General features: G+C 51.1%; 1 protein-coding gene across 1 annotated transcript in view; it reads left to right on the top strand.

Annotated features, from left to right (window-relative positions):
* The window catches only part of SYT6 (synaptotagmin 6), a 58,291-nt gene extending 43,694 nt beyond the window's left edge, over positions 1–14,597 (top strand). The window contains exons 4-7 of the mRNA XM_007462480.1: positions 4,908–5,028; positions 9,529–9,700; positions 10,916–11,066; positions 14,580–14,597. Of these exons, the coding sequence (XP_007462542.1) occupies positions 4,908–5,028; positions 9,529–9,700; positions 10,916–11,066; positions 14,580–14,597 (462 nt within the window). The remainder of the gene's footprint in view (positions 1–4,907; positions 5,029–9,528; positions 9,701–10,915; positions 11,067–14,579) is intronic.
* The last annotated feature ends 2,175 nt before the right edge of the window (positions 14,598–16,772 follow it).

The raw sequence follows: 16,772 nt of genomic DNA, 5'->3' as shown, positions 1-16,772 counted from the left end.
GTGGGGGGGGGGGGGGCATTAGGAACGGAAGGAATGAGTATCTTTGAATTTCAAAACAAAGTTGCTAGATACCTTGAGGTGGGTAATAAACAGACACCAGTTAAGCATCCTTGGGCCATCTCAATTGATGATGCCTGACGATGGATTTTCCAGTTTGAATGCTTGGTTTATATGGCTGGCAGGGACCTTAAGGCTACAACATTTAGTGCAACGCCCTCATTTTTACGGACCGAAGCCCAGAGATGTGAAATGCTGAGCCTGACATCTCTGGGCTAGTTAGTGGTGGAGGGACTAATGCCTCCACAAGCAGTGACTTGTGGTTCACTCTGCTCTTTCCGGGGCAGTCCACGGATAGGAATTTTTTTCCTATGCCTAGGGCTGTGTGAGTGCATCAAGGAGAGAGAAGTGCTTTAATGAGCTGTTGCAGATGGGCAGCTGGGGACAGCAAGGGCAGCGTGGTGCAATAGATGGGCCTTTACAAATCTTCCTGCCCAGGCGCCTGGATACTGCAGCCAGGGGAGAGTGCTACCATAACGGGCGGCAATGTAGCTGGACAGGCTGTATGCATGTAAGGACAGACTGCTCCAGGAGCCGACATCCTGGCTGAAGGCCTACCCCCTGCCAGCATTAGCCAAGACGCTTACCAGCTGCTACTGGGCTCAGACCCACCCTGTCAGCCCCTGGGTTAGCAGTCGAGAGGGGCAACTTGGATTCTGCTGCTTTCTGGACAGCAGTGACCTCCCCAGCACCAGGGAGCTCATTACCAGTCAGGGGCCCTATGGCAGCCTCCCCTGACAGAGGGTGAAGATGAAAGCAATAACACGCTGGCTGTTCTGCAGCCCCTGGTCACCCCTGGTTTTATTAAAGCCAAAGTTGCAAACATCCCTAATGAGGATAAAAGGCTGGCAAGGTGCATAGGATCTGGGGCTGAAACCCCCTGAGAAAGGGGGTGGTGCTGAGAGAACCCAGGAAGGCCGCCCATGGGGTCAAGCTGGGCCCGGCTTTGCAGAGAGGAAGGTGGCGACCAGGAGATGCTGACTCTGTTTGCTTAGCTCCATCTGTTTACTCAAAAGTAACGCATTTACTTTCCTTTATCAAATAGCCCTTCCTCTCCTGCCTACGTGTACAGGGGAATTAAACCCCCCTTGATCCACGGAGCCAAGAGCAGCTATCTTGCCATCAGGTCCAGCGAGGCCCAGTCACCCACAGCAGAAGGTCCTGGACTGGGCTTCGGGCCCCCCGGCCCCAGTTTCCTCTCTGCGTCCAAGTCATAGGGGGATATTGGCTCACTCCCTTTGCCTGTCTGGGCCCAACGATGGAGGGTGGAGCTCACTGTTCAGTGCAGGGACCAGGATGGGGGTGGGGGGTTCCAAACCTCGCTGCAGACTCAGCACGAGTGCCCCCAGCTGCCACAGTTCTACCACAAAAGGAGGGGACCCGCTGGGTCGGTGCTCTCCCTGGAGGGAGCCATCCTTGAGGGCAGTCCCACCCATAGCACCCCAGGTGATTCCTGAGGGATCTCCCACATCCCCAGGCAAGTCTCCCAAGCTCACAAACCAATCAGCTTAGACTCCTGCGACAAGACAGCCTTCGAAGGCTCCAGAGTAGCCATGTGGGGAAATGGTGACAGCAGCCTTTTGTTCACCCCCCTCACAGGGGGGCCCTAGGAGCTTCCAGGTTCCTTACCAGGGCCCTAACATGATCCGGGTATGTGTGTAGCTCCTCTTGTACTATCGGGCACCCCTGAAGCACAGCAGAGGTAAAGCAAAGCCCCTGCCCCTAAGGGGCCTCCAGTCCCTGGACGGCATGGGAGGGCCCAGCTGCAGCAAGGCAGGGACTCGGTAACACCTGTGAGCAGCTCAGGGACAGAAAGTGCTGCAGGGGTGTAGGGGAGATATGCTCTGTGTGGGCTGCACCCTGGGCGAGGATCCCTGTGAGGGGCATGGCCCTGGGCCCTACAAGATGCAAGGGATTGTCCAAGCAAAGATAAGAGGAGGAGGCATTTTGGCCAAAGGGACCAAAGATATACCAGCCAGTTGGAGCAGATGGTTGGCATAGAGGAACAGAGAGAAATAATCAGGTGAGGAGGGAAGACAGGACCCAGTTGCTGAGGGTTCGGAATGCAAGCTGGGAAGATGGGCCTTGATTCCAGGAGCCAAACAAGGGGAGCCACTGAGAGCGTGCAAGCAGCAGCGCTGGCCTATGAAAGGCTTAACTTCACGAAATAGTCATTTCCTCCTGTGTGCAGTAGGGATACTAAGATCACCTACCTCACAGGGCTGTGGTGAGACTCAAAGGAGATAATGTAGCAAAGGATTTGCCGCCTGGTACGCATGCAATAACCTTGGTTCTTATTCCTGTTATTGAGTCTGAAAGGGTTTCTCTAAGTCTGGGCAGGATTGGAGAGTTACAAGGAAATAAAGGGAGCTGGGGGCCTCCTTGTACCTCGGTGCCCCCGCCAGAGATGGAACATTCAGCCAGGTGCACTGCTGACCCGACCCCTGCTGCATGAGGGGACAGTCATACACCCACAGCACCTGTCATGGGCCACTTCCTGTGTCTCTCTCTGAGGGAGAGGGAGATCCTGGTGCCTTCTTTTAACCGGTTACACCCCCCTACACATGGTGCCTCTAGCAGGTTCTCAGCGAATACAAACAGGAGAACAGGTGAAGTTGTGGTCTAAGGTCTAGAGGAGCCAGGGTTACCTTGAGGTGCTCCCTAGGTGGGCTGGGAGGGCGTTGCTCTCCTAAGGGTCGGAGTCCAGCTGTGTCTCCCACCAGCCACGCAAGCCTGGTCGGGACTTTAAACCCAAGTTTGAACACTGAGTTGTTCTCTGTGAGATGGAGGGAATAATGACAATGCACCCTGCCTTGCACAGTGGCTGTGAGACTCAGAGGTGGAGCTTCCTGTCACAGAAGAGCTTCGTGGGGCACAGGAGCTCGTGGGTGTTGGTCTTGGCTCTTGTGCTGGGGTGGGGGTGTGGGGGTAGCTCTCTCTATGCTGTGTCCAGCTCCGCCCCAGCCAGACACCACCCTTCCACCCCTCACACCCACCCCCAATACCCCCGCCCCCTCCACCTCTTCACCCAGGGAGCCGGGAGGATTCACCTGCTACTCCTGGGATTTGATTCACCAGTGGGTTAAAAAAGGACAAATCCTGGGCTAGGGAAAGGGTGGGTATCAGTGCCACCTAGGGGAGAGCATTGAGACCACAGGCTCTGGAAGGGGTGGCGGGTTATTCTCCAGGTGAGGCCAAGTATCAGGGGTCTCTTGGAGTCCCCAGTAGAGGGTGGTTCTTTGTGAGGAGAAGGGACAAGAACCTTGGAGCCACCCTTGACTGCTCTCTTTCTCAAAAGTCACCTCCTCCAGGAAGCCTCCCCGGCTAGCCTGTCTAAAATTTCAACAACTATAGCCTCACCCATGAGCATTTCATATCCTGTTTCCCTGCCTTCTTTTTTTCTCCTTGATCCTTTTTACCAACTTACTTACCATCTTTCTTGTCCTTTGTCCTATTAAAATGTAAGCTCCGGGGGCTTCCCTGGTGGCGCAGTGCTTGAGAGTCCGCCTGCCGATGCAGGAGACGCGGGTTCGTGCCCCGTTTCGGGAAGATCCCACATGCCGCGGAGCGGCTGGGCCCGTGAGCCATGGCCACTGAGCCTGCGCGTCCGGAGCCTGTGCTCCGCAAATGGGAGAGGCCACAACAGTGAGAGGCCCGCATAACGCAAGGAAAAAAAAAAAAAAAAAAAAAATGTAAGCTCCGTTAGAGCAGCGATTTTTGTCTGTTTTGTTCTTTTCCACATCTCCAGTACCCAGGGCAACACCTGGCACATAGCAGGTGCTCAATTACTACTTGTTGACTGACTGAATGAGTGAACAAATGGATATCTGCATCTGAAATCAGAGCCAGCCCAAACCCCGACCTCCTCCTCTTCTACCCCGGGTCTGGGAGATTTAAGAGAGGAAACACCTCCATGTCTTGGAGCCCCACGTCAGCCTCAGAGCCTGAGGGAGAGGTTTTGCAGTGACAGCACCCTCCTCCACCAGGCGTGGCACGGGAAGAGGAGGCAGTCCAGTGGGGTGCTGTTTAATTCAACAGCTGGACATGCTTACCAACTTTGATGTTTTCCTATTCCCTGTTGCTCAGAAAGTTCCTAGGATTGGGATCCCTGGTCATGATGATTCTAGGGGCAGGAGAGGCAGCAGAGTGTGTGCTCCATGCTGGGTTAACTTCTGAAGCATGACCACATTTAAGGACAAAGCGGATCCAAGACCTGGCACAAACTTGGAATGACGAGTGTATGTCTTCTTGGTCAGCACCATATCCTGGGCAGGTCCTGATTCCCTGTGCTTCCACACTGAAGCCTGGATGTTGTAGTGCTAGATGTATTTCAGGAGAGGCAAGGAAGCTGCCAAAGCAGAGGGACTCACAAAGAATGAGCTGAGAGCTAGAACCAGATATGTGGGGAGAGGGGACTCCTGATGACCAGAGTGGGTCTTGTACAGAATACTGTCATGACCCCAGGCCAGGCAGGGTGGGGAGTCAAGGGGTCCAGTGACTGAGAAGGGTAAGTTGGAGAATAGGGCTGGGCCCCAAAAGGCCCGGTGGTCTGGAGGCTGCAGCCAAAGGGCATAGGTAGGGCAGGTGAGGCCAAAGCAGGAGGGGGAGGACCAGGACCAGAGTCTGATCAGAGCTCAGAAGGAATACTGAAGGGGACAAATTCTGCTGAAGAGCCAACGTTGTTATCATTGCCTTTTATACCCAGTTACTCTCAGCATAGAGGCCAGAACGTCAGCCCTTAAAGACATAGCACTCTCCCTCAGAGAGCCTTCTCCTGGGCTCCGGAGTGGCCCTGCAGCTGCACTGGAGCTGTGTGCCCCTCATCTGCCTTCTTGTCTGCTTCTTTGCAGGAAAGCGTGGATTTGGGAGAGATCATGTTCTCCCTCTGCTACCTGCCCACAGCAGGCAGGCTCACCCTCACTGTGATCAAATGTCGGAACCTCAAGGCGATGGATATCACAGGCTACTCAGGTACCTCTCCTACCCGAGTGCTTGCCAAGTGGCCTCCCAGCGGCCTAGATATTAGGATGTGGAAAGATGTTCAGAGAGAAGGGGGAAGAATTGTCAGTATTCTTCAAACAGGAGCACAGCCCTGCAGGCAATTGGCCTGGCTTTGAATTCCAGTTCTGCCACTTCCTTGTGGTGTAATGCTTTGGTTTCCTGATCTGAAAAAAAAAAAAAAAACCTTACACAGGTTGCTTTAAGGATAAACGAGTTAATTCATGTAAATGCTTAGAAATGTGCCAGACACATAATAAGCAGTCAGTAGATATTGGCTATTACTATCATTCTTTCTCTTTGAGGATGAAGAGAATAAGAAGCAAATAAATAGGTGAAAAAAATTAAGGAACATCTTTCTAGTTTGTGTGAGGCCTCAGGACTTCCAAGGGTTATGTCAAGTTTGAGTGTCTTAAGTGTTTGTAGGTCCACGCAGCGACGGCAGCCCTGCAGACTTAGTCAAAGGAACAGAGGCGCTGAAAAGCAAAGTGCACTTGTATTTGAGGTTTTCCTGCAGGGCTCTGGGCCTCTGTCTCAGCACCAGGAGAGCTGCTAGGTACAGCAGGAGAAAGAAGTCCTGTTCTAGCAACCGAGGAGATGCTTGTTTGGATGCAGCCTCAGAGCCTGCAGGCTGGACCCGGCGTCAGAGGCTTGATCCTTTCCCACGATTCTGCAAGTCATTGTCAGAGAAGGTTTTTGAGTTTTGATATAACAGAGGAGTCCCAGGAGCCTCCTTCCCCGTGTCGGCTCAAATTAGCCCAAGGGATGGGGTAGAGCATCCCAGAGAGCAGGCACGTAGAACCGCCTGGGCTGCACTCAGTAGCAAATGCAGGGAATGGCTTGGTTTTTTTCCCTAGACCCCTACCCAAGAGGCTCTTCTGGAGATTCCAGTTAGCGATATAAATCCACTCCACAGGTGCCTCTGAACTTGGCTGGGAGTATATGGAAGATTTTTCCTTTTACTCATTAATTATTTCCTTAGTGTAATCACAGTTGCCATAAAGAGGTGACCGTCTAGCTGAAAACATCTGGGCCCAGGCCCAACCTGGTGCATTTGGAAGAAGATGAGATATTAGGCCTTGAAATATGAGGTTTCGGGGAAGGGTGGTCAGGAAACGCTGAAGTAAGGTGTATCTGTTGTGGCTTTGAATCCCTCAGAGACTCTGCTCCCAGCCCGCACTGTCTCTCTGCAACACTCATACCTTCCAGGCCCAAAGCTGCCCCAGATAGAGCCTGACCCAATGCCCCTAGCGCCTGCCATGATGCCTCTCCTTCCACTGAAGCTACCACCACACATCAGGATGTGGTGAGGAGCTTAAAGAACCTCTTCCGACACGTGCAGAGCTCTTAGGCAGCAGCAAGCTGGCTTCCTCCAAAAATACTACCAATGTAGATTGCATTTTAATATCAAAATAAGTGTGTGCAGGGACAGAAATTCACTGAGGACTCTCAAGACTGCTGAAGGAAATAGGATTTTGCTACCCAAGTCCCCACACTATCTTCTCTGGTGTAATTAAATTGATGTGCTAGAGAGAGAGCTTACAGCGAAGCCGCCAAGGTAATCGTAAAGGCTGTTCCACATCAGAGGGTTGGGGGTGAGAGACTTTTCTCACGCTGAGTTCTAACCTCCCTCTCACGATTGCCTCTCTTTTCTACCTGGGTTTGGAATCTGGTATTAAATCTCAGCTTGATTCTGAAAATTCAGGGGTCCTCTTTTTGCTAGGGATTTCTATTTTATTCATTGAGGTAAGCAAGTGTGTGGGACAGTTCATGGAACACACTAAGCATTGAATAAGTATGTATTGAATGATGAATGAATGAGTGAATTTATAGGATAAAGAACTTTGTCAGAGGGTGATGCAGTGGGGACACACCTGCCAGGGGCCTCTCAAACTAGATCTCCTGTTTTGGAGGATAAGTTTGAGGTTGCCTTCAGCCCGGACTGCTTTGATGTTGGACTAAACTAGGGAGTGGATGGAGCTCATTAATTGCCTGTTCTTGATTTATATGACTTTGACCTCTAAAGCCAAGGATCTTCCTATTCTCCTCGATCTAAACTAGTTGTGAAACAATTCTTTAAGCCTATCCACTAGAACCATGACAATAAAAAATAATACAAAATAATAATAAGGATCAGTATACCCCAAAGGGATGGTGAGTGAGTAAACACACCCATCTCTGCCACATCTGGTCCGTACTGCTTTGAGTCTAGTGGTTACAAATGTAAACTTTGGAGTCAGACCTAAGTTGAAATCTTAGGCAAGTTTCTTCATCTCTCAAACCTCAATTTCCCTATCTATAAGAGGGGGGTGATGAATATTTTATAGGGTTGACATGAAGTTTAAATGACATGATATGTGTAAATCTCTTAGCGTGGTGCCTGGCACATACTGCATGCTGAATTATGATGGCCCTCATGACAAGGAGGCTGAAACACACTGCTGGTTGTTGTGCCCCCTCCCTCAGCTGCGTAAACATCATTGGCTGCTGGAGAGGAAAGGGCCTCAAAGGTCGTCTGGAGCCAGCATTCCATTAGAAGCACAGGCTTCTGCCCTAGAGCAAAAACCCTAAGGAAGAGTCCTCTCTCTGCTTAGCCTCTTGGATGATGGTGAGAGTATGGGTTCCTTCAAGGGAAACACCCACTGAATTTTATAAATTAGATATGCCTCATACGAGTGAATAGAGGTGGGGAAGGAAGCTGAGAATCTCCCAGCTAATCATCAGGCATTTGCCTAGTGGCCCGTGGGACAGGTGGCTCTGTCACATCTTTCCAAGCCTGGCGACATGGAGGTTTGCTCCGCTGTGGGTGCCTATGGAAATAGGCATGGCAGGGGATGAGGCAGCACTTGGGCAGCCTCAAGCCTGAAGACGCTTTCCAAGGCAATGTTCACACTTCAGGAGCATAGAGGTTGCCAAGTTAACAACAGGTCTCGGAGGTAGCTATCCCACCCATCTGCTTGGACCTCGACACGGTCTGGGGCGTATCCATAGAGAATGGAGCCTACGGACACGAGAAAGCTATCTCACAGCAGTTCTAGGAACTCCTCCTTCCTTTTTACTGAACATCCTCCTGAGAGAGAACCCTTGCAAATGGGTCGTCAGAGACAGCAGGGTGATTAAACACCTCATGGTCTCCCCAGGTACCCCATAAACCCAAGTGCCCCCATGGCTAAGGCACAGCTGCTGCTGTCACGTTGGTGAGTCCGTAGCACATGTGGGCATCTACAGAGCTGCCTTTAAGGCTTGAGTTTCTGATCCCATGTCACAGGTCTCTGTAGCTTCCCCAAAGCTGTGCACCTCTTCTGCCACCTGAACAATTCCCCAGGGAGCATGAGCGCCTCGTTGGGTACTTGGGTGCCCAGGACATAGAGCCATACGCCTATGAATGAGGAGCCGGGAGCGGCTACTTGGTCCGCACCTCCTGACAGAGTCACAGGAGCCCTGGCTTCTGGGCAAGCAGGTGTCTCCGCACATCAGTGTCTCAAAAGCTGTTATTACCTGTGAGTTGCCCTCCTGTTTCTTGAGTTGTGCAGCATAAATAACAACTATGCCGGTGACTGAGACACCTGAGCGATGAGATACAATCGGTGTCACTTCACTTGGATGAGTAGAAAATTTCAGGGTAGGAAGCTGACCATGAAATACCCATTCAGAAAACTAAGGAAGAGACAAGGGTGGGAGGAGCGTGGGAGGTCAGTAAAAAGACATCTCCTCGAGGGCTGGAGAGATTCCAAGATCCCACTGAGAGATGAAATGGCAGCCGGCCACCCTGAGTCCCAGGAGGCTGCCTTGCTCACTCCCCCGGCCACGGCCCCCTCCTCCTCCACTGCCCAGAGTGGGCAGGAAACAGCTTCCGGGGAGGCAGAGAGCAGGGCTCCTACCCCCTCCCTGATGCCAGATGGAAATGAGCTTGATGGGACAATGAGACCCATAATCCTGTCCTCAGGTAGGGAGGACCGGACAAGCATCGTGACTGTCGCTGTACATTTACTGTCTCATTGCTACTGCTTGGGTGTCATCGATTCTATTTTTACCCACTTTATGCTTTGGTGAATAATACTGACAAGACCCCCCAGAGAAAAGGCTCCAAGTAGGTGAAAGGAACAGAGTGCCTTTGTTCAGCTTCCCCACCCTTTGGAGCCAGCCAGCCACAATAGAGTTGAGATTTAGTGAACTGCATACCCATGGGCAAGTATCCTGTCTGATTTGGGGCCAGCTTCCCCATTAGTGGAAGTCCGTTAAGCACTCTCCTAAGAAGCCTGAGGTCACCAAAGACCGTGTTTATTAAGCACAGAGCATCTGCAGAGACAGGTGTGCTACATAAATACAAGGTGGTTTAATTATTTTAACAACCCACTGATACCATCTGAGAGTAACAGTAGGTCTGGGGCTTCCATCCTTCTGCTGCACATGATGTTTAAGGACATCTGTTTAACACGCTCCCTTCCCTTCTCACTGCCCCCATTGGCACAGATCCATACGTCAAAGTGTCCCTGCTTTGTGACGGGCGGAGACTGAAGAAAAAGAAAACCACCATAAAGAAGAACACCCTCAACCCCGTCTACAATGAGGCCATCATCTTTGACATTCCCCCGGAGAATATGGATCAAGTCAGTCTGCTCATCTCGGTTATGGATTATGATCGGTAGGTACAGGTCCCTGAGGGCCACGATTCCCTGCCCCTCGTCCCCACCTCAGTGCAGCACAGGGCTCTTGGACCTTGGACCTTGTGGTTCATGGCTCAGACACTCATTGGTCTCAAATCTGGCTCCACCCAAGGAGGGTACAGGAGTTTGAGGAAAAGCATGGATTCCCCGCCAGAGTAGAAGCTCAAGCTTCACGTCCCAATGGGCTCATTTCCATCAGGGGCTGCCCCACCCATCAATTTCCCTGAATTCCCCCCCGACTCTTCCCATTCCTCCATCTGGCATCTGTCCTTTAGATTCCCGCCCACCCCCCCTCCCCCCACCCATCCTCTCCATTTCCACTGCTGCTACCACTCCCACTTGGGGATGTCTGTGCAGCCCTCCTAGCTGACCCCTGCCTCCATCACTTCCTGCCTCATCCCAGCCAACATACCAAGGCACACCTTCCTAAAAGACCACTTTGTTCCTGGGCCTGCCCCTCTCAAGAACCATCAGTAGCTCCTGCTGTCTGGACAAGCTCTTCCCCCGGACTCTCAAGACCTTCCAGATCTGGACCCAGCATATCCATCCAACTTGATTTCCCCCACCTTGTATGTGTTTCTTCTCTACCGCTTTCCAAATCCTGCATCCCCGTCAAGCCTGGCTCAAACACATTCTCCATCTACTTCAGCCACTGTGACTCCTTCTCTCCAGGTGTCACTTTCACTGAAGGAGGAAAAAAACATGCAGTAAAGCCTCAATCTAGGATCTTTAGCACAAGTTCCCGGACATAGTAGATGCTGGGTGAACAAATATGAGTGATGATTGATGTTCTTGCTGACTGAATAAATCACATCACAGCCACTAGGTATGGAGAAATGGTACTCAGAGCAGGTTGATTTATTTCCCAATAGCGCTAATGTCTCAAGTGCTCACTGAGTCAAATAAAGGAAGAGACTTAAACTCTTCCACTCCCCAAAGTCAGGCCATCTGCCCACCATTCCTGAGATTCCAAACAAGTTTAGAACCTTTTGCTCATCTGTCTGTGTCCAATGTCCACCCAAGGAGGCTGGGCAATATTTCACTGCCGCTGGCACCCTGAGGCCCTGCCAAGCATCTGTTTACAGAGCTCAGTATTCTGAGTTAGACCTGGGGGGCTGAGACCCAGACCGCGGGACTTCCCTTTCTGAAAGCATGTCTGGTCACCGATGCCTGGCTCTTTGTTTCTCCCTTAGAGTGGGCCACAACGAGATCATAGGAGTCTGTCGTGTGGGGATCAGTGCCGAAGGCCTGGGCAGGGACCACTGGAACGAGATGCTGGCGTACCCGCGGAAGCCCATCGCACACTGGCACTCCTTGGCGGAGGTAAAGAAATCCTTCAGAGAGGTGGGTGAGGTCACGCTTGGCCCTTGGCATGTTTGCTGCATGGCAGCGTGGGCTGGAGAATGGCAGTTGGCTGCTGCGAGACCTCGCCTTTGTGGGTCCTTGGGGGGCACTGGGGGGGTGGGGATACACGCTTCTCACCCAGGGTGTAACAGGCAGAAAGGAAAGGGGGGAAGATGGTGGGAAACTGCTTGACAAAAAGCCTTTTAGTGGCACTGAGTTCAAAACAGAAAAGAAAAACTTGGAGGAAGCCTTCCCAGCAGCTCACTGTGCCAGGCCCGGAATGCTTCCACGAAGCCCTTGAGCCAAGTCAGTCCTTTCAGAGAGAGCCCCAAGAGGGTGAGATCAGAACTTGGCAAGAATTTCTACCCCTGTCGAAGCAGTAAGTTCCCTGAGGCTCTAGCCAGACAGTCCTGGGGCAGTTCTCGCCACGTGGATGGAGCTGGCCAGAGAGAGGATCCTACCCTCGTGAATGTTGCTTCTCCCCATTGTTGGAGAAGAGAGTGTGGCTTCAAGGTGGCCCAGTTTCCAGCCGGATCCTAACAGAGACGTAATGGACACAGCACTGCCTGGGAGTCCCGAGACTTGGGCTCCAGCCCTGGACCTTTCCAACTTGCAGCACAATCTTGAGCTAGTTATTGCTCTCTCAGCTGCAAAGAAAATGTTCCTTCCAGTGACACAAGCCTGCCCCATTTCCACCAAACGGCACCAATTTAAGATCCTGCCGTTTATCACCTTGGTGGTCCTCCGGCCGGCTTTTTCTTAAATGGTTTGGGACATGGGGGTAGCCAAGCAAGTTTTAAACCTCATCTTATTACTTCCACCCGTATCCTAGAAAGCCAGGTGATCATTCACTCATTTTAATAGGTTTCCAGCCAGGGAGTCTAGAGAGTTGTATAAAAATTGGAAAATCTACTAATAAAAAAATAAGCCACATGGCCCCTCAGCTTAAAAACAGCGTAACCCCTTCCCCGTGTTCTATGACACAGAAAAGGTGTGGGCAGCAAACCCAGAGAATCTGCCGTCTCCTCTTCCCTCTCAGGGTGGTCAAGCCTGCTGGCACCTGTTGCCAGCAGTGTGAGGCTTCACATTTCTGTCTGGTGTTTGCCTTGATTTTACCACAGCTGTGGAGCTTTAATGAGTGAGGCCAGTCCCTCAGCTCCTAGGCTCCCCTTTCTTCCAGAAGGCCCTCTCTGCAGGGTGTGGGTGAGGTACCCACAACCAGCCTGCACCTACGCAGGAGGCAGCCAGTGGGCATCCAGCACCTCACCGACTGCAGGGCTGATTCAGTCTAGGGAGGGGGTGTGGCACCCCTCCTTTTAAAATCCTTTGCAGATATTTAAGGATAGAATAAGTGTACTAAAACGTTCAGGATGGCGTGGGGCAGGGGCAAGGAATGGGAGCTGAGAGGCCTCTGATGGGCTGCAGGGCCTCAGGCACCTCACTGCCCCACCTGGTCTTCAGTTTCCTGGTTGGTAAAATGAGGGGGTGGGCTCCTCCCATCTCAGCTTTTCTAGGAAACTCTGGCCCAAAATGACAGGACGACAGGTGGCAGGTGAGACCACATCTTGCATCGCCTTTCTGACCTTGAAGCTGCAATAATCCATTGCTGTTACCGGGTTAGTCTGGCCACACAGACTGGAGTAACCAGCCAACAGTGGCTGGAGATGGGGCTGAGGTGCAGGGTAGCACAGAGGGGCTGGGGCTCGGCCCCAGCATCGCTCTCCATGACGAATACCACCTAATTAAGCCAAATAATTGATTTCAAGTCCCGTTTCTTTGAGACTCACTGGTCCAGACTACAAAAGAAAGATAAAGTAGAACCAAGCCCTTGAAAATGAATATTTGATAAGACAGAAAAGGGAAAGTAACAGTATATGGAAAACGGAAAGAGAATAAATTGATTCATATCCTTTGGGTTTACTTTTTTCTTGACCTCGCACACCAAGTTCCTGAGACTTTCCCTTCCCGCACTCCCTGGCCTTCCATTTTCTGCTCAGCTGATCATTTCTCTGTGTGAGGAAGCTGAAAATGACATTCATCTTGGCAACTTAGGATTTCTTCAGTACAAATTTATAAAAATGTGTACCTACACTTTTTAGCATCCATAGTTTAAGTACCTTTATAGAGATGCATCTAAAAACCACTAGGGTAATATTAAGTACACCCTCTTTGTGTTCATGTGATGCATTGTACTTGAACACTTATCATCTCAATCAGAGCTCCTGCCTTCTTTTTGGTCCTGTTCTGGACACTGAGCAAGAACCTTGCTCTTGGAGCTTGTTTCTCCCGTTTGTATAATACATACAAAACTCTTATTCTCCCACTCCTGGGAAGATAAATGGCATCATATCTAGAAAGCACTATATTTATATTCCATCTTTCTTAGAGGAGTTTCAAGTGCTGTGATCATTTCTTTTTTTTTTTTTGCGGTACACGGGCCTCTCACTGTTGTGGCCTCTCCCGTTGCGGAGCACAGGCTCCGGACGCGCAGGCTCAGCGGCCATGGCTCACGGGCCCAGCCGCTCCGCGGCATGTGGGATCTTCCCGGACCGGGGCACGAACCCGTGTCCCCTGCATCGGCAGGCGGACTCTCAACCACTGCACCACCAGGGAAGCCCTCATTTCGTTTTTATTAACGAGAACAGAGGGCACCATACTGGCTTGTTTGTTTGGAGTTTTAAAATTAGGTTGAAGGAACAAATTAACTGAAAAGGTATTTTTCCCTGCTGGGATTTTTTCATGAATAAAAATTGATTAAGCCACAGTGAGCATCCTTCCCCAGCAGAGGCTGTGGCCTCTTTCCTCTCAGCACTCCTGCCCAGTGCTACGTGCTATCACTGTCACCACACACACAGCCCACGTTGACCAGCTATCTTCTCCAAGGCGGTTTACTATGAAGGGTCAAATTCAGATCATCTGCCAGAGATTTTATATCTCTGTTGGAATGTCACACATTTCAGAACAATAAAAGATCTCACTGGACCACAGCCGCCCTTGAATAATCGTCCTCGTTGGTGTCCCGGGAACCAATTCACTGCTATTTCAGAGCCACCATGGTAAGCCTGCAGGAACCATTCATCTTCCCATTGTCCAGGAGCCCCATCTCCTCCCTCTGTTTATCTTCACAGGAAAAATCAGGGGCTGGCAGAGGAGCCAGTGTGCCTTCTTCATGTGTCCTGGATGAACAATTATGCTCCGTGCGACTTGTCTTTGAGCTATTATATAAAGGAAAAAAGATGTACTCCGTGTAGCCGTTTCTTTCTTTCCTCCTCTGAGCTGGCCTATCAATCAGGTTAAGAGGCATGCTTACCCAGGGGAGAAGCCAGTAATTACAATGTACCTTTCACCGACATTAAACGTTGTAACAGAAAAAGCAGAAGTTCTGAAATGAAGATGTGTTAAATGAAAGCATTAGTAATCATCTTATGTCACCTTCTGGTTAAGAAACCCTTGAGTCAGAAGTCACAGTGGGCTCAAAAACCAGGCATTTATTTATGTAAAATATTTCACCAGGGAAACCCTCGGTTGTGATTTCACTCACGTGGATGCTGCAATCAGAGAGACTGCCACCGGAGTTAGGAGTAAGTACCTGGGATGGCACCAGAGAGGTTAGGTTTCTTATTCCATTGTGTGTCTCCTTCTCCTGATGTGGCCAGGTGCGAAGGTGGCCACAGGATGGAGCGGAGGGAACACTGAGTGTGGACGGAGTTAGGAGACCTGGCCTCAGATCCTGGCTCTGCTCCTAACTAGCGGTGCATTGACTCCTCTGCGTCTTGGTTTTCTTATGTGCAAGAACAAAAGAGCTAGCCTGGATGGTCCCCCAGGCCTGCCTCCGGGTTTCGCATGCTAAGATTGCTCAGGCCCAGGTCACGCTATGGTGGTCATCAATACCTGCCTGTCCAGCCTTTGATTACTTGTAAAGATCTGCAGGTTGGCCTGCCCAGTGGGTACTAAGGGACCATGAAGGACCGAGCCTGGGGACAGGTAACAGAGGCTTTCCTAAGAGCCAGGAACATGAAAGCAATCAGCAGGTCTGGGTCTCTCCTCTGCGTTGTGGGTTCCCACGGGAGATGCTGGAAGGGATGGTCTAATCCTTAAGTGGCTCGGCTCTGTCTAGAAAGGGCTGTGTTGTGAGGTGGGGGGTGGAGAAGGGACCGCGTCCTTCCCCATCCTACCCCTACACATAACACAAAGGTGTAGTCTGCTTCTCCTCAGCCCCATCACTCCACATGGAGACCCCAAAAGCCCATGAGAAGCAAAAGGGGCTGCACTTCAGGTTCAGAAAGGCCATCTCACCCACGTACCTAACTTCTCTCCCTGGAGCCTTGTCCCGCAGGCACCTAGGAGAGTATTGCATCTCCTCTGCTCACAGGAAGGTTGGAGTGAGCAGTGGACACTGACTTGCTTTGAAGTTATACAGTCACCAGACGGCTCTGGAATATTCACAGGGTCAGATCTTTGTCCAGAAAACATGGCTCCAGCTCTGCCTGGCTTTTCAATGTAAAGAAGGGTTCGATGGCCCAAGCGTGGGTCATCCACCCTCAGCCCTCTCCTCACTCCATTACACCTCATTACATCACCATCTTCACAGAGGGGTTAGAGTCGGGCTGAGGGGGTGGCAGCCTGTGAGACAGGACAGGGAGGAAAAGAAAGGTGGAGGCACCCGAAAGGGCAGGGGCTGCCATCTCCTCCCACCTCTTCACAAGTTGAGTGTGAAGTCCCCCGGGAAGCGCTCAGACTGAAGAGGAGAGCCCAGCGCTGAAGCGAGATCAGGGCTTTAGCTGTACGAACAGCTCCCAGACAACTTGCTAAGAATTCATGATTGCAGGATCTTGGCCGTAAGGGCATGCTCTGCAGACGGCCTCTTTCGCTGCTAACAAAATCCTATTTTCAGCGTGAAAAATGGCTGAAGCATTCAGAAATGGTGCAGTCATAGCACCTCATTAGCTAACACACATGCACGCACGTGCACGCACGCACGTGTGCACGCACGCACGTACACACACACACACCTGCACACATGCATTCCACACGCTAGAGAAAGCTTTCATTATCTCCGCAGCAGGTCTTTTCTAAAAATCAGGCCTTCCAAACTAGAAGCCCAAAAGCTGGTCTCCTTACGTTTTTGCATGGCTAACAGCAAAATTCACAAAAGCTTATGAAAAGCCGGGAAAAGGTGAATTCAGTGCATGGGCTAGATGAGTTTCAAAAGTTGAAATGTACATTCCCTTGGCAACAGGTAAGTGGCTCTTTCTCCTCTCCACAGTGGCAGGGCCGAGCCGCCAGCTTCGACAGCGAGAGCTCGTGCCCGTCTCCGAGACCACCTCCGACACCCTGAGCTGCACGCCGACCGGGCCACACCAACGAGACTCAGCAGGGTTCTTTTTGCACTTGCTCAACCGTCTAAACAGTGTTGTGCAGCAGCGGCGGTAGGGGCAGTGCCTCTCACTCCAGAGTCTTAGCTGCCCCGTGTAGGTCAAGGCCGAGACAACTGTCGTGTGGTCAGATACGTCTTAGTCTTTTCTGTCTCCCAAGGTGATGTTTTTCTGGTTCTTTCACTTTTTATGGATCTGCTGTCAGGAAGAAAAGAAGAGAAAAAAAACAAAAAAAGAGGGGAGAGCCCTGACATTGGTTCTATTAAATACAGTGTAACATAGTCGTCTTTGAGGGGGAGGTGGTTTGAGTTTCTGGAATTTTGTGTCTCCA

This window comes from Lipotes vexillifer, unplaced genomic scaffold, assembly GCF_000442215.2.
Source record: "Lipotes vexillifer unplaced genomic scaffold, Lipotes_vexillifer_v1.1 scaffold1029, whole genome shotgun sequence".
Classification (NCBI taxonomy): domain Eukaryota; kingdom Metazoa; phylum Chordata; class Mammalia; order Artiodactyla; family Lipotidae; genus Lipotes; species Lipotes vexillifer.
The sequence above is the reverse complement of the archived record's forward strand: the minus strand, read 5'-3'. Positions and strand labels throughout refer to the sequence as shown.